Source organism: Otolemur garnettii, unplaced genomic scaffold (assembly GCF_000181295.1).
Source record: "Otolemur garnettii isolate 467f Iridium unplaced genomic scaffold, OtoGar3 scaffold00002, whole genome shotgun sequence".
Classification (NCBI taxonomy): Eukaryota; Metazoa; Chordata; class Mammalia; order Primates; family Galagidae; genus Otolemur; species Otolemur garnettii.
The window spans coordinates 35,606,924-35,625,937 of NW_003852397.1; the positions used below are offsets into that span (position 1 = coordinate 35,606,924).

Here is a 19,014-nt window from a genome sequence, read left to right on the forward strand (position 1 = left end):
CATTTGTAGCTATTCACATTATGTCTAAAGCATATCATCTTTTTAAAGTTTGCATTAGCTTGCTTTCCTAACCAAGCACAAAAAGTAGTCTACCTTCAGGTTTTACCTGCATATTTTATTCAGACGTTTCTATTAGAGTTAAAAACAATCTCATATCTATTATTCATTGAAGAGAAGAGACAATATAATACGTGTGAAATGGCGGAATCTACGTGAGTTGGTTTCTCTCACCAAAAATTCTTCGAGCATTAGTCACTGAAGAGCATGCTTTACCTTTTAAAATGAAAGGTACCTGAGATACCCAAATAGATGATTAATAAATCACCCTTATCCACGTGGAGGACTGAACATCTTGCTTACCACATTATGAAATGTTACCATTTGTATATAGTGCTGTAAGATTTAAAAGTTCTTTTGCAAACATTATAGCACGTGACTTCATCCCATCTTGAAAGACTCTTGGGCTTAAAAAAGTCAATTTTCTTAATATTATATATAGCATCAGTGACAGAGCCTAGATTATAGCTAGCTTCCTTTGACTCCCCCATCATGTATACCCATCTCTATCAGGCATAAAGAACTCTGAAGACTCTTTGGAACACAGGAAAACCCTTACTACGTCCATCAATTAGTCCAGCATCCCTATTCCTTTTTCCTGGCACAGCATATAACCTTACTACTGATGCTGCCTTGAATCCTAAAGAAATGCAGAATAGGAAGAGAAATGCAGAGAATTTGGAGTCAGCTCAAGTACTGACTAGTTGAGTGACCCTCATGTGTAAAATGAGAAAAATAATGGTAGGGTTACTCAATTAAATGTAGATAATCTATGATGCATGATAGGGTCTAGCATGAAAAAGATGCTGGTGAAGCCAACCCAGACAACCAGGGTGAGACACAGAAGCAGCTGGAGGTAGATGGGCTGAGACAGAAGTGACTCTGGCCTTCCCGCTGCACACATACTTCCTCCTGGGGGGCTGCTGCTGCACTCTGACAAGCCCTGGTACGCACAGCTGAGGCATAAATAACTATTTTTGAATTCTGACCATGAAAAAAGGTCAGTCAGATTTGAAGAGTTTTTTTTTTTTTTGGGGGGGGGAGTTAAGTTTTCCTGTTCCTTTGCAAACATTACAGTAAAAGAACAGAAAAAGTAAACGACCACCTTCCCTTATTAAGCCAGGTTTCCTCTGTTAGGAATGCATACAGGTTTGGGGCTGTTTCATTTTTAAGTAATTGCTGATCTTTGTACGTATTTTCCAAAAGACGGCAGTGCTAACAGCTAAACTGACTAAGAGAAGACCAAAAATGCTCTGCCAGGAAGTTAGAGTAAACGAGAACTGAGGAAAACCTGTCCAGGGGAGTAAGTGACAGGTTTGCCTGACCCATAGCTTACAACTGGCCCTTGGATTCTCTCTCCACTAGTAAAGAGGAAATTAGCTAAAACCTTTGGGGGTTCCAGGAAAGACCCCATTACAGCAGACCCGAGAAGCCCCGAGTGACACTGCTGACACAGAGCCTCAGGAAGGGCAGTGCAGGGCAAGGTACAGAGAGCAAGGACATTTAAAAATTCCTTAGAACATCACTCACATGACATTATCAGCCGACTGCTGCTAGTGTCTGGATAGTTCCAAAAGCAGTAATTCTGCCCAGGTGGGGAAAAGCTGGGATATCATTTAAAAGAACGAATTCAAAAGTGGCAAAGAAGCTAATAACCACAGGATGCTACAGGACAGTCAGTAAAGAAAGTGGTGGGGGGTGGCAGGTGTCGACTGAATTAAATGACAGACAACAGGAAATGAAACGGTGATTACTAAAAGGTTTTAATATTAAATTTTGTTTGTTTTAAAGCTGACCCTAACTATGTGTCTAGTTTATCCATTTTGGAGATCTGGGGAAATGTCTGGTCCTGCTAGGAATGCAATCTGTTATTATTGATCATTGGGCAGATCAGAAGAAACAAAAGACATAGGATCAGAAAGACAGGCAAGAAAATATGTATTTAAATCTGAGATCCTCATCATAATTAGACTAAATAGCCGAAGAATGTGCAGGGTGGGTGGGTGGGTGGGGTGAAGTGAGAACAGGACATTTCTCCTCAATGCCTAGTCTTGGCATGTAAATGAAGGCATCTGAAGAAGCACACAGGTTTAAAGCGGCTCTAACATTCTATCATAATTAGAAACATTTCAAGAGCCCTGTAATTTCCAATCAAAATTACAGTAATTTCCGATATACAAGCCATGATTCATGACAGAATTTTACATTCCATGAGAGATTACGGTGGCCTGATGTATGACACGCTGAGTACGGCACTAACATAAACAATTCAGTTTAATGTTTAAACAGCACTTGATGTTTAGAATCTCACAATAAAAGAAACATATTATTGTAGAAATTATCACTTTGACAGTGATTGAAGGGTAGGCAGGCATGTGGCCTATAAAGCTATAATTTTTACAGTCCACAGCTTGAGTTTAATCATTTTTATATAACATTTCTAAGATATCCCTGACGTATTTCATCCAGCCTATAACTTAAACAAGAACAACATTTTCCTAAACTAAAGCGAAACTCCCATCAAGTAACACTACTCATGTTGACAGAGTAAAAATTTAGGAAAGCCAAAAAGGTACCATATTATAACTACATCATGTTGTAAATACTCCCAGGATTATATATTTTATCAGAAGTTTGCAATAGCCAGGTTGTTTCATAAAAGAGGTTTCATTAATGATAATGAAAACACACTTGTGTAAAATTTCAAGTTGTTAAAATCTCACCGGGAGCCCTTGATTGCCTCTAAATCTCACCTTGATAATGTTATCAAATCCTTTTTGAAGGGGAAAAGAGTTTCAGTGTTCTTCTGAACATTCAAAAAGTAGTCTCGGCTTTGGAGAAGGGTTTATAGATAGATGTATTTGTAAGTTTGTTTGCATAGACGATTCTATTCTTGAGGAATATAAATTATCAATGTAAGTTGATTATGCTGATAAAAGACTGCATTATCTATCCTTTGTTTTTTATCTTATTTGTAGAAAGTTGTAATTTTTCCAATTCAAGTTTATTCGATTATACTCATCAGAGCTGGACAACTTTTCTAAGTGCAAGTCAATTTTTGTGTCTTACACACATCTACAGAAAAACTAAAAGCATTACAATACAAGGATACACGGAGTGTGCCCAGTTTGTCTTATGTGCACCTTGTAGTTTAAGTCAGCCAAGTTAGAACAGAAGAAACTGTACGTTTGTAGTACTTTAGGATGGAAGTCAAGGCCATCTAAATAATAATCAAATAGTATTAATTCGAGTTATTTATTCTATTACAATAGTCTGGTCAGACTGAGAAACTTTCTATACATTACAATACCCTTCTTCTAAAACAACTATTAGCTATCTCAGGGATTTCTCAAGAAATCCTTGGTTTGGGGAATGGCTGCTGACCAAGTAGCTACAACCTGAATGTGAACATAGTTTCATTTTAGAGCTCTGTAAATAATCCTGGAGACAGTGACCTTGCAGTGATGTAAGTTCATATTGAAAACAGGCACTTCTTTTAATGAAAATTCCACTGGCATCACAGATAAACATTCTCAATGTCTAATAAGAGGCTCTTACCTGGCTTTTGGTTGCCGCAACCTTTGCAAACAGTGCCTGGGACACTTTAGCACGCTTCATTTCCTGCTGAATCTCATCATAAATGGAAGCATTAATGTTCATGGTATTGTTCTCTGGTTTCCCATTCCTCTCAGTGGCAATAGTAGCTGTTTTCACCTACAAAACATTTTGAACATGGCTGTCATTTTTCATTGGCCAAATTGTTTTGAAGCTTCTCAGGCTCCACATTCAAACTGGACATTGCTGCTCCTTTTATGATCAAGGTGATCAACAGTGCAGTCATTCAGCATTAGTTATTGCCCTGAGATCAGATTGCTTAAGTTAAGGAAGTCACATTGTTACAGGTGATTGCATCTGTAATAGGACAGCAACTGCCAGCTGACAGCTAGGAATTATAATGCCATAAAGTAAGTTTTCTGGAAAACGGAATAGTTTCAAAGACTTGAAAACCCTAAACTAATTGTCTCCCAATTACCTTCCACTGCAATCCTAACAAAGGAAATTCACAATTAAGATCATAATGTACAGTTCTATATCTTCACTGGGTACCTAGTGCCTAATAGACAATTGTATCACTAATCGCTATTACATACTATGGCCTTGTTAATTTCAGACTCTTTTTTTATGCCTTTTCCTCTTATGTTTCATTTAAAAAATCTTCCATAACACAGCCATTTGCAGAACTGCATATTTAAATCTTCTATCCATCCATGAAACAGGTAGACTGCCTCGCTTAATTATCATAAAGGCTGGTTGCATTTTACACGTGCATGTCCAAGCTGTTCTGTATAATTATTTCGTCTTTTCCTGGCATCCTTGTATATAACTATTTCCTTTTGACTTGTGGAATCACACAATGAGAAAATATTTCACAATATTAATAAAACAACACTGTAAGAAGTTGTACAAAATATATAATCAGTGACTTTACAAAAATATTCAAAACGTATAATCTTGAGAAAAAAAATAGTATCAATGCCTTTGGTAATAATAAGCAGAAAATAGCAGGGAAATGCCACAAAATTTTAGGGGGAGAATAAAAAAAAAACCTCGAAATTTATTAATACTATTCTTAAGTTTTAAAACTCCAAATTTAATTTTTATTATTCAGTGTATGAGCCATGGGAAATTTGTATTATGAACTACGTAGTCAATTTTTTTTACTGGGAAATGGATGAAAATATAAAGGAAAAATTGCTACAGAGGTAGAACCATGCATCTCTCATCAAAATGTTCCATTAAAGACTTCACTTCTTAGGGTACTTTACAGAACTTGGGGTTTTGTCCTCTAGAAACTGACCACCTTGGAAAATCTCTCACATAATCTGTGAATAATGGAAAATGAACTGCATTTTAGGACAAATAATTTTCTGGTTATTACATGACATGCCCTCCTTGTCAAGCTGCAAGACTTTCAAGTTTATTTCACCCTGTCCACAAAATATTTGGTAGGAAGAGGAAAGTTACTGTATTCAATTCTCTGTGCATAGTGGGTAAATATGAGCTCCCTTTAAAACACACTTTCCAAATCCTTCTAACTTCTAGCCAGTTAGCAAAATAATTCACCTCTTGGTTATCTTGAAAAGGGAGATACTCTTCCATGATGACACTATCCTTCTAAGCACTGGAAAGATAATGCCATAGAATAGTTGGACCACAGGCCTGGTGAGGCAGGAACAGGTGACCCACCCCATACCGCCTCCTGTGCCTCCTTTAAACTGTCAACTGGAGACCAGAAAGGCAAGAGTCTAGGCTCCATCTCCAGAGTTCCCTTTCTAGCTCGGTGACTCTGGTAAGCAAGGGCATTCACAGAGGTATATTAATGACTGGAGGCCACAAAGAACATGTACAGGGCTTTGAAGTAATAATCTGCTAAACACCACTTTAGGAGCCAGAGGAGTTAAGGCATTACCATAAATTGCCCACAAAGTTGCTTTGGTGAGATTCGAAACTTTGCTCTGGGGTGGTCTTGCTTTGAGGCAGAGGGATAGATTTGATCACACCATGGGGTCCCATTTAATACCTATTTTTCTCACTGCTTAAATGAAAGAGAAAAGAAAAGCCATTTCAATCGCTTTGAAAATTGAATGTTATGGAAATGGGGGCACCAAGTCCAGTAGTGAAGAAAACAGTTCCTTGGTAGCAATCTGCTTAGCAATAGCTAAGAGTGTAGGTTTTGGGGACTTGGGGTTTCTGTCTCTTTTTAAAATAATTTTCATCCTTTTGTAAAAATTATGTTGAAGAATTTATCTTTGAGGTGGGCTATAATCATTTGTTCCAACTTTGTGGTTTTGTTTCTAGAAATTTCTTCAATTTTATCATAAACAATGATAACTTAAACCTAAAACCCCAAATCATAAAAAAAACAAATAATCATCTCATAATAGCCTACACTGTCAAAACAAAAGTGGAAAACAAGTATATATGAAAAATTAATTTGAAAAAGGGCAAAACTTTTAAAAAGGCAAAGTTAAAAAGTCCCTTTGTATTACTCATTTTAAAAATATTTAGAAAAGCTCTTTACCATTTGTTGGCACAGATATGCATCTTATCAGAGATAAGATATTAAATGTGATTCTGGAATCACATTTTTTCCCCTAAACACAAGCCATTGCTTAAGGGGAACTGACTTGGACAGCTTTTCAAAAATATGAATGCTGAATTTTTCCCCAGGTAAAAATGGAAACAAAAATCTTTTATACCTCACTCTACTAAGTACTATTTTAGCTTAGTTCAAAAAAAATCTTCTTTAATCCTGGTTTAGCTTTTAATATTATATCACACATTAAAATTCATAAAGTAGTTCATTCCAGGCAAAACAAACTACTTTTCAGCTCTTCTCTGCAAATAGCTCAGGAGGTGAAATGAATGCAGTTGCTTTCAGAATAGCTTTTATCAAGGTGGGGTGTACTACTCCATTATTAAGGCGGCGCCGGGAAGCAGTTAAGAATTGGAGCTTCTACCATTTACCCTTCCACGTGGGGACAGGGTGCAGCACCAAGGTCTGCCTTTTATTTCGCTAAAATCCTGCAGTAGAACACACATCCTTCCATGAAAATTCTTTTGTTTCTTCATGGGTTGCTAAAAGCACCAAATCAAATTTTCAGGTTATGAAGGATGAACTCTTCTCTGGCCCTGATTGGTGAATGTACTACTCACTGATGCATGAAGAACTGCCTGCACGTACGTTGTTCTCAAACACATAAAAATTAAAGTTTTATGTAGTTTCAATAATTATGATCATAAAGGCTGACATTGTTATGTGCTAGGCATTGTAGTAACATATATTAAGTTCATAACCTGCATAACAACCCTAAGTAGGTACTATGATCACTGTTTTAAAACTGAGAAAACGCTTAAGCAGGTTAAGTAATTTTTCCATGCAGCAAGGCTGAGATATGAATTTAAGTTTGTCTGACATTAGAACTTATTTCAGAAACTGCAAAGTTTGTACTGAGTCCATATTCTACAGGCCTTCTTTACTTGGAAAAATTCTTAGTTTTGAAAATAGGCTGGACTTTCTCTTGGGTAGCCCTTTGATAAATTTAACTCCTTAATGTCTAATTTTTAATAGCTAATAGTTTTTAATTAATATTAAGATCCAACTTGAATTTATTTTCCAAAGTATACAAACTATGTGTGCTTTCTTAGTAATGGTAGGTAAGAAATGTCCTATTCTGTGAATGGTTATTGGCGATGGAAATATTTCTAACTCTTAAATTTGTCTGTACTGTATTAACATTGTCTTTACAGCCGTGGTTTAATTTTCTGAGATATTTCTTCATTTTTTTATGAAAAATTTTAATTATTTTCCAAATCTAGAGTTTAGGAGTCCTCCAAAGACGTTTGTTAATGGGAAGCATTTCACAAGCACATAAGACCTTAAAATGATATTTGTTTAAAAGATTCATGATAATAAAACATCTATCAGGTGTATAATTCCTGCCTATAACCAAACCTGAAATCAAGATGAACCTATGCTTCCTTATATTATAGTCAGATTTGCTGTACAGTACAGTTGCCACATTATATATTCCTTTGTAAATTTTCTAAAGTATCGTTATAAAACAATATATCTCACTTTTGAAGAAACTAAACACATACAGAGATGTGAAAAAGTGAAGGGAAAAAGAATCGTATAATTCATGTGAAAATTCTAACTTGGTAATTACATGCTTTCAAACAATCCTTATGGAAACTGAAATTGCTAAATTAATTTAACTCCAAAAGTCACACATATTAAAATACACAAACAAAACCAAGATAAGCATATACCTAAGGGAGAATCATCACTTAAAACTGTGGCGTAGAACAAATCATTTTCAGAAAATCATTAATTACTACTAATAATATTCCTCTACTAACCCATCAGGAAAAGTCTGCAAAGTACAGTCAGCAAAGAAACCTGTGAGAAAATTAGGGAACTTTGGGGATACTGAGTTCTCTCACATATTTTTATATGACCAGAGTTTAGACAGGGCTATTTTATCCACAATCCCAGAAACACCAAGTGGCTCATCTGTCAAACATTTAATTTACTTCATCAGGACAACACTATTGTATCCTCTTCTCCAATTTAACAATAAAACTTCCTATCCTCTATGACAAACAGAAAAAAATGCCCATTTCATTTTCCCCTTGCTAAGTAAGTTTTGTATTTTAAGGAGGTTGCTTGAGATACAGGAAAGAGCAACAGACTGATTTCCAAACTGTGAGTGGACACTAGACTTTGTTTTCTCATTTTTCTTCTAGCAAAAGGTTGCTATGAGGATTCAACAAATAAATGTATATAAAAGTGCTTAGAAAACTGTGAACCATTACCAAGTGAAAGATACTGCTATTGCTCAAATTACAGCATGTAAAGTTGTGAAAATATGCTTTTATCAAATGGGTGTGGCCCCAAGCCTACTGCCTCAGCCAGAGGACACAGCACAGGGCATGGTTGCCCTAATGGGTACAAGAGACACCTCTGTAGAAGAGGCACCTCACCTGGGCTGGAGCAGCCATGAGCTTTAGTGTTTCCTGAACTGGTCTGGGTATCCACAGGTGAGGTATTCCTAGAACTGTACCTGGGGCCTGACTAGAGTCAGGGAAGTCCCTTTTTAAAGATGAATTAGAATCCAAGTCTTTCAACATTTTGGGTCCTCAGTCTGAGAATCCAGTCCCTCCAGCCTAAAGAACCACTGCTTTTAAAACGCAGTTCTTTAGAAAGAGATCAGGGTTAAAGTCCAGCCCAACTCAAGATGTGCCTCAAAATACGTTTCAAATCTCTTTCTTTGGGGGAAAATACAAAGCATAGTAATTTCACACAGAATCCTTCATGGTAAAACATTAAAAAACAAACAAACAAACAAAATTTTGCAATCTGTTTCTGTATCTGTACTTTCCTCCATTTCCCCTTTAATTCTGATCATTTGTAATAAGGATATTAAAATCTTATGCGTGGTGTTCTGGTTCCAGTTTAAGCATTTGATTTCAACTGCTAGAAAACAGCACTAATTCAACTGCTCTATACCATGTTTTTCTGAATCTAAAATATTCATTTTGCATTGACAATACCTTTAATATAGTAAGAATTTTTTAAAATCATTGTTAAAGGATAAAATGGGAACAAATCTGTAGTGAGCTCTATTATAATATTAGATAATGCAAAGAGATACTCTGGGAGGCAAATAAGATACCTTATAAAGATTTAGAATACTGCAGTGAAATAAAACACACATACACACAATAGGTAATCATTTTAGAAATTGGTCAGATGGCCAATAATACAGCACTGACAGAAATAACTTCTTTGAATTTCACTAATATGTAGTTTCTACCTACTGTATATGTTCATTACTGGCAGAACACCCAAAGGTTTGGTCTCAATTCCTCTTGACAACAAATATGGCTAAGGGTGGTTCAACCAGTTAATCAATAATACTTGGGGGCCAAAATAAATTATAGATACTTTCTAGTCCAACTTACTAGCAGATAAGGCCTTTGAACACAGGTAAGCTACCCAATAGTATTTTAATAGCATATAAAAAGAAGTATATCACTTAATATCAAGAATTAGTATAAGTCTGGCTCAGGAAAAAACGTGATGAATAAGGATAGAAAAACCCATTTGGAAAACAAAGCCACTGAAATTCTAGAAAATTAGAAAACAAAAGCTATATTAAAGAACCATAAGACAAATATTTGGCTAGATTAAAAAAAAAGTTTGATGTTAAAGTTCATATTGGTCTTAAGTTAGCCATTCTTTCATTAGAATTATAGATTAAGTGACAGGTAAAATAACTCTTTGCCCAGAGACCACGTCAGTGATGACAACAGTAGCAAAGTTAACTAATAAAGATGTATGTATTAAAAGTAAACACAGCACAAGAAGTATTAAACCAAATCCAAAGTATGTTATTTTCTGTATAATCACTCTTACAAGTCATATATAAACATAAAGAGTCCCTCACTATCTTAGGAAATGTTTTTATAGGCGGCTTTACAGATCAAACTCAGTAATCGTGTGTACGTGTGTGCGTAAGCAGGCAGATGTGTATAAGTATATAGATGCCATTCCTTTCTCCTAAAGAAACACGACTTTATTATTCTCAATTACATCAATGGTTTCCTTATAGTCTGTTTCTAAAGACATCAAGACCAGACTGATTTTCATAAAATCAAATGGATTTTTGTGATGTTTCTAAAAAATAATTATTTTAGAACACTATGATAAACAGTTTAAGACCCTCAACAAGTGGCTGAAGATCTATTTCTTATTTATGAAATATTGGTAGCAGTTTCTTTCTTTAGTGTTGAATAGGATATTTCTAGATTTCTAAATTTGGAAACGCATGATTACTTTTTACTACTGATGAAAAGAAATTAACATCAACATATAATTTCATTATAACATAATATGAATACTCTGAATTTGTCATATATATTCAGTCTTTACCCAGTTTTATCTGACCTTATTTTTTAAGAATTGTGTATGCTATAAATTAACCATTTAAGAAAATATATTTGTGGATTTCAAGTCGTATCTACAAACTATCATTTATCTAATAGTTTGTATGGAAAATTAATTTCTTGAATTCTCACAATAGTTATGAAGCTTCTTTTTAAACTTAATTTAAAAAATAACAATACAGATGTACATACCAGTTGCCTGGAAGATGACTTTTTTCCTCCCTAAAAAGTGAAAAATTTAGAGAAATAGAAAATGTGCCCATTTCTGGGAATATGGACAGAATTCCTTATCAGCCCCATTTAAAGCTGCCTTCAAGGATTGTATTAAACTTAATTATGAAAGATTACAAATGAGATGATGTGTAATTGGTACCAGCTGCAGTTTGTATTGGAAAGCATACATACAAATGCAATTATTTATTTTTATTTATTTACTATTCAAACGGCAGTTCTAAAACTGGTCAGGATAAAACTGACTTTATTCATTTTTTTTTTTCCTATTGAACTTAAAATACTTCTTTACTTAATAACTGCAGTAGGGACAAATACCCCATTTAAAGACTACTTTTACCCCCAAAGAACCCAAAGAAAGAAGCAACACAAAGCAATTTTCTTTCCTCTAATTAGTAGCTTATTGTTTTTATATCAGACTTAGTGATTTGGGACTCAATTCTCCTTAAGCAACTCTACAATTTTTTAAACTCTAACTCTACATCTCTAATTTTTCATTTATACTCTTGCTCAAACATTAAAATAAGGAAAGGAAAAACAGAAGAATGGCAAGAAAGAAAAAGAGACTGCACCTGGGGAGGGCGGCTGGGCGGTGTGCTTATCAGGGGGGCAGGTCCCATGGCTGAGGCCGCGTTCAAGCTCCTTTCCCTTTCGTCCTGGTATATTCGGTCTCTTTCAGCTTCTGGTAACTGCAAGAAATTCTGCATAGCCCGAAGGTTTACCAGCAAAGACTGGGATGCAGTCTTGGGGTCCTCTTCCTTTCGAAGGATTTCTGAAAGCAAGCCCTGCAGGGAATGAGAGGCACAGGGTGAGCCTGCTTCCCTTTTCTTCTCCACTCTGTTTAGAAAATGAACAGTCAGAGGCATTAATTCTGCATAGGAATATATTAGTTACAATTGAAGTGGTGGAGAAGAGAGCCTCAATTGTATTCTTAATTTTATTAAGCATCTGCTTTACATATAACATAAACTGAAACTGCCTAATTGGTCTCCTTCCTTTGAGTAGCTTAACATGCCATGAAATCTTTCACAGAGATCCAGGGAAGTTAGGAATAAATGAAATCCTCATAATACAACAGCACTGAACTGTATAGTTCTCAAGCTGCCTAGACAAAGGCAGTGGAATGCCAACAGCCCAATATGTAAAGATATAAAGCTATTTCTGGGGAAGTAAGTAGAGCTTTCAAAGAAAATACTAGAGAACTGAATTGTAATACATTAGAAAAAAAGGAGTATTACTAAAGCATTACCTAAGATTTATGCTATATTTTCCTAGGCAATGTTTCAAGTTATTCTTTAATTTCAAAATTATCCAAGTAAATGACACCAGGTGACCCTTTCAATTTACCATTTCCAGGAAACCACAGTGACTACTCCCAATGATTCTAAATACTCCCTTGTTTTTTGATACTGGTGGGTAACAGGTTAAAATTTTGGACTTCAGAAGCCACAGAAATATCTGAAATACTAACTAATTTCCTATGTTGCAAAAACCCAAAATAGCATGCCAAGGAAAAAAATACATGTGTTGTCAATTTCTGTGATTATCACATTTCTTGGGTATTGAACATTACAGTGATAGAGGAAATTTAAAAATCATTACAAAACCCTTTTAAGGTATCTTTTCCCCCTACAAATAATAGAACATTAATTTTTAAAAAATTTTAGAAGAATTATTTCAAAAGTGGATGGTTTTCCCCAACATGGTTAAGGAGTAATATAAAACAAAAGTATTAAAATTATTAAATTTTTTTGTCCATTTTCTGAGGGCAAAGCAGCTCTTGGCTATTCAATCTTGTACATGACAAAACAATACCAAGACACATTTGGTTTCTTAGCCAGAATATCAGCTTCTCACAATATAGCTCTTAATAAAATTCTGTAAAATTCTATAATTTTTGAATCCACTTTCCAATCACCTGCAGAAATGATTAAAGGGTATATTGGGGGAAGAAAGGTAAGGTGTCAGTCAAAACAATGGATCCCCAAGGTTGTTTAACAATTGGTTTTCTTCATGGTTTCCTAGAACCTGTCTTGGTTTCCAATTCCTCAAGGATAAGATATCATACTGCCTAAATATAACAGGTGGGTGCTGAAGGTATACAAGCACTGTCCACCTGTTAAAATGATTTACGGCTAGTATTTTAAAAGGACCTCTGACAAGAGCAAGAGGCTTAACAGTCAATTTTAAAGCAGTCCCTCACTTGGTCTACTGAAATCAAAGCAGGGAAATCGGACCTCAACTTCCGGTTTTACCCTAAGAAACGTGACTAAAGAATGAAGGACACACGCCCTTTCATTCACGGTACTAATGAGTGATGCTGCAACTGGGTCTCAGGAGAGCAAAACATTGAGTCAATTTAACTAAAATTCAGTCAAACAGGCAGTCAATCATCCAGCTATTTAATTTGCACAAGGCCAACTAATTAGATTGACTGTGTTCCTGATGTGTCATTTTGGAACCGAAATATACAGATCTTTAAAAAAAAATTCTGAAAATAGGTATAATTAAATAGCCTTTGCTCTCTACCCCTCTCTACCAAATGTTATGTATTAAAAAATGCTCTTGGCAAAGCAATAAATATCAAATACACAGAGATAGTGACACAGATACAAATATTCAATATACATAAACATGATGTGATAAATTTCTTGAGTGTAATCTAATGTTTATTTATGTCATCCCAGCACAATGCCTACCACAAAAATGTTTGATAGGTTATGTGTATTGAACCACGAAAGGAAAAAATTCATAAACAGGTAACAGAAACTTAAGAGTAAGATATGTTACTCATGGAACAATTCTAATGGTAATTACTGGCATTCATGGTAAAACTTCAGTGGAAAGTTATATGGTATTTTGTGAACTGTTTCGCTACACTAATGGTTTAGCAATCAAAAAAATAGATGAGGGCCAAAGATTAACATTTAGGATGTTGTTATACTTGGGAAACTTCAAATAAGGCATTTAAAAATCTTAGAGTAATATATCACATATTTCTATCAAAAATATTTCCTGAGGCAGCAAAGACCTATAACAAGAAAATCAAATACATGAAAAAGCACATAATATTCTTTCTTAACTCTTGATAACATGAAAGGAAACTAAGTCATTCCTGGACAGCTTAAAGCAAAAGATTGCACGTCACTTAGGAGAGAATTTAATAAATTTTCTACCCACATTTCAATGTTGGTGTGACTTCCCATTTGAGCATACAGTTTTAGGGGCAAAACACTTTATTTTCATTTAAATTAATTATTCTACTGGAACAAGTGCAGTTTCTCTGCCTGAAATATGGTAATGGTCTGAAGTGATGTTTCAAATCCTGAAGCACTCAAAGAGCTTTAAAGCAGCCAGTGTAGACAGTCTCAGGTGTTTTTAAAAACATTTGTTTTGTTTTGTTTTGTTTTTTTTTGGCCCAGAGCTTTCAATGAGGGGAGTGCCCCCTGGTGGAAATGCTTGAAAATATTGTTAGAAAACATTTGATCAGTGTTAATTACTTAAAAAAAAAAAAAAAAAATTAAGTCACTTTAGAATAATTCTGGATGCAAAATGACTACTTTCAGAACCTAGATATAGGTATGCAAGTTCCAGTCCTGTTTAGGCCATTATTACTGGAAGAGTTACGTTTATGGATTCAAGATATGTGGCCTCCACTTCCTATTTCATACAGTTGAATATATATAGTACAGAATTGCCAAGGTCACTTGTAGTAATCTCCCATAGTGGATGGTATAAGGGGCCTCTAACCAAAAATTCTCCTTCATGCTAAAAAATAGTATGTCAAAGCCATCATGTACCTTACTTTTATGTCATAAAATAGGCTGCACCACCAGGATTAAAACATATCATGGCTATTTTGCATCATAGGTGCTCAATAAATATGTTGAACTAAATTTTAGCGAAATTGTTAGTCATGTAGGAAGTTACCAGCACCTCATGAATGTTAATTTTATTGGAAAGGAGAAACTGCCTTTCCTGGGACTGCACATCCTACAAAAATTTATATGCATGCTATAGGTATCAAAACAAAATTTTTTGCATGGTCATTACATAGTGGTTAAGTGTGAATTCTCCTGTTTTTCAATTAAAGAATGAATTTACTGATGGATTTCTAGTGTTTTTTACTTTCCAAAAAGAGTTTACAAGTTATTACAAGTAAAATTCATTAGTAATTATAAAAGAAAGAAAAAAACCTTCAGTAAATATTATCAGTACTTCCAAAAGCTAATTATGAATTCTTTAAAACAGCAGATAAGCGAAAGAGACTGCCAATCTGAACAAAAAGCTTGTCTGGCCTCCCGTTTGTCTCCTCTTTGAACATAATCACTGATTCAAATAGATTTTATCAGCTTCATGGAACTTCAAAGCCCTCAGAAAGAAAATACAATATGATACCTCCCTCCCAAAAAGAAAATACATAGAATACTCTTCAAGGCTACCTGCCTCTGTTGTTTGGTGAATTTTTAATCGCATCTTCAGGTGGAAAACTATTTTCAAACTCCACCCACTACCTTGGACTCAAGCCAAGTAAGTTGTAAGTAGGCACATTTATCTCTGTCGTTTGGTAGGCTAATCGAGAGCTGTCATGTTGGGGTAATAGCACCTTTTTACCTTTTATTCAATACTGATATGGATAGTGGACTTTCCTTAAATTACACTGTGAAGAATTATAGGAACACAGTGGCAATTTCTGTTATACTTAAGCAGGCAAATTTCTCTCCACCACATAATTTACAGAACTCAAATTCAATAAACATTACATGATGGTCCATTACTGTTATCAGTTTTGAATAATCCATCTTCATTCTTTATTTTACTGGAAAATAAAGTGCACCAAACATAAGAGAAGGGAGGAGAAAAAGGGGGAAACTACAGAGAAGGATCAGAGTTCAACTCTGGGTTTTATCTTTTTAAAAACCAAAGGGCATTAAAGAATGTATCTTCATGTATCGCAACCTTTAAAGAGCAATAATACAGAGAGGTGAATTAAAAAGTATAAATCTAGAAGCTTTGGCAATTACCTTTAGCTATAGGTTTCCATTAAAAAGACATCAAGTAGGCATAACTGAATGAATGACATACGCTGAAAGCTGATAATCTTCAACAGCAATTAAAGAACAGATGCCCATCAATTCAGAGGAGGGAAAATTTCTTAAAACAAGTAATTATATAAATTTCACCATAAATTTTCAGAAAAGGTAGATTTAAAAAAATAGTCAGATGTGACAGTCTTAAGAAAGGGTTATGTTTTAATTTAGCAGACCCTATTAATAAGAGAAAATTCTCAATTAAGAGTTAAAATAAAAGACACAGTATTTTAAAGTTATACATAGCTGTCAATGACAAAAAATAATTCTCAATTCATAACAGGGGCATCTATTATTTTAATGTTTTAACCATATTGTTTATAGAGTACAATGTCTTTATCTGACCACATCACATAACTTTGCATTTGTATGTACACATTTTACGTGAATTTTTCTTTAAACTTGGATTTGGGATTGCACCTTGTAATAAGTGCTCACAAATGTGTGATGTGCGATTCAACTTCGCAAAGCTCCCTGTCCATACATATGCATTAGCATGTGTATTTTCGTACTCTACACTCACACCATACTCTCACTCTGCACCTGCTTTTATTGAAATGCATACACTTCGAAATAAACACACTACATGCATTCATATGAATGCATAATCATTAAAATAAATGCAGCTGTGTGTGTGGTTTTTAAGTATGACCACTGAAAATACACGCATGCATGCATGTGCAAAAGCTAGTTCTCAAAGAGTGAACATTTAAATAGACATAGAAAATTACTCTTATTTAAATAAAACAGCTTCAAATATGGCCCAGCATCTATTTCTACTGATGAGTACTAATTATCAATATAAAGGGTTAAAACTAAAACTATGTATTTATAACCCAAGGCTCTAAATAATTTTTGGTAATGACCTTTTTCTAAATTTGCTATTATTAATAGAGGTATCTGTATCAAGTTGTACCAGATTTTATTCTTTACTTACCCTTAGAAAAATGAAGTCACTGTTTATGATGTTAACCATTAACCACAGAGATGATCCTTTTCAAAGAGATTAATATGGTATAAAAAAAGAGAAAATCCTGCCTTTCATTTGCTCAATTTTAAAAATTGAGCAGTAAACATATAAGTCATTTTTGTCTATGTCTATGTCGTCTTTGGGGGCTTTTATTTTCTTTTTTCATAGAGACAGGTTCTCACTCTGTTGTCCAGAATAAAGTGCAGTGGTGTGATAATAGAGGTCACTGTGTCCTTGAATTACTGGGCTCCAGCAATTCTCCTGCTTCAGTCTCCCACATAGGCTATAGGCAAGTGCCACCACACCTGGCTAATTTAAAAAAAAATTTTTTTTTTAAAAGAGATGAGTCTTGCTATATTTTCCAGGCTGACCTTGAAGTCCTGAGTTCAACTCCCAACCTCTCACCTCAGCCTCCCAATGTGCGGGAATTACAGGAGTGAACCACCACATCTAGTCTACTGGGATTTTAAAACTCAATTTAACAAGCATCATTGGACTTTTATATAGAGTACTATTTTGTTCGCTTAGGGCTAAGACCTAGTAGTTACTGTATTTACAAAAATAAAGAATGCTACCAGATACAGGAATATCTAGAAGGCTACTGATTCATTCATTCATTTTTTTCAATAATTACACCCAACTGAACATAGCTGTCATATTAAGTTTACCAGCTAAAGAAAAAGACAGCTTTTCAGCTGTAAAAATATGGAACCAGGTAAAACCATACAATTTTAACCTGAGGCATAACCTTGTGCAACTGCCTTTTTTAAAAATAGACAAATGATGTACAAAAAGCAGATGAAGAAAGTGAAAACAAACACTGAATTAAAGGCTTTGTCAGGTCTCCTAACTCCCAGTCTAGTTAAGGAAAGCCAAAAATAAGTCACAGCTGGGATTCTCCTAGGTATGGAAACCCTGCCAACAAGGAATTAATACTAGATTATTTTTGTACCAGAATTTTATTCTTATAATCATGTAATAAACAAAATAACTTAAATATGAGAGGAAAGTGTGAGTCAGTCCAAAAACCAAAAATAAACTGACAAAAGAAAGAACAGTGGTAAAACAAGAAAGTTAAAAAGATAAAACATCTTGGTACAAATCAAAGCTACATGTTTTTGTTTCTTGAGTGTGCCCAGGCCAAAAATAAACACGATATATATCATTGCAGTTTCCAAAGAAAAAAATGCCTCTCATTCATGAATTTAAAAAATCAATTTCTTTAGAGTTTCTCAAAAATCTTTTTCTTAGGACTTTTCTCCTATCATGTATCACATTTTCTTTATGTCCTCTTAAACATCTTCCAAGCTGACAGATAGTATCTGCACAGGAATTTGCCCAGGAGGATAAAAGATATAAATGCTAGGGCTCTATGCAGATCTCAGTGAAAAGCCTGAAAACAAATCTGCGAACTAAGACCAGCAGGCCAAACTTACTCCACGGTCTGTTTTTATAAACAGTTTTATTGAAACAGCGCACACCTACACCATTTATTGTCAGTGGATACTTGTTACTCTACAATGTGACAGGGATTTTATGATCTTCAAAGACTACTATATTATCTGACCCATTACAAAATAAAGTTTGCTCATCTCTTGTCTAGAGAATAAAGTTTAGAACAGCATGAAACAATAACATGAGGAAAAAAGCTCAAAAATTTCATAAGTCATATAATTTTTTTTTCAAAATGGCTGCTTCAAATTAAATGTCAGAAATTGCTTTCTAACATGTTTTTTTAAAAATGTTGTAGAAAACCTTCCACCAGGTTCACTGATATACTTGGGTTTGAGATGGGTGGTAACACGAAAATGACACTAGGCCAGAAACCTCGAATCCCTGCCGATGGTCTTGTCCAAACCATGAAAACTTTGCTTAACCTTCTTCTCCAGTTTCTTTATTCTGTTATATAAAAGTGCAAGTAATGCCAGCCTGAAACTTTTTTTATGTTTATTTTTTCAATGTCTCTCAAACGGGATCAATCTGCACCTGGTTTTCCTTTGATACATACAGGAGGATTTTCACAGGGGAAGACAAAATAAAGACACCACCAGGGACTGGCAATTTTATCACATGAAGAGAAAGATAAAATATCTAATGCTAAAGAATGAGCATTAGAATGGATGTGAGTGACAAAAGAAGAGAGATAGAAGGCAA

General features: G+C 34.8%; 1 protein-coding gene across 2 annotated transcripts in view; it reads right to left on the minus strand.

Moving 5' to 3' along the window:
• The window catches only part of SATB1 (SATB homeobox 1), a 75,986-nt gene that overhangs the window by 26,158 nt on the left and 30,814 nt on the right, over positions 1–19,014 (minus strand). For both annotated transcript variants that reach the window (XM_023513722.1, XM_003781730.3), the window contains exons 8-9: positions 11,373–11,585; positions 3,616–3,771 (exon numbers count right to left, since the gene is read on the minus strand). In XM_023513722.1, coding sequence (XP_023369490.1) covers positions 3,616–3,771; positions 11,373–11,585 — 369 coding nt within the window. The remainder of the gene's footprint in view (positions 1–3,615; positions 3,772–11,372; positions 11,586–19,014) is intronic.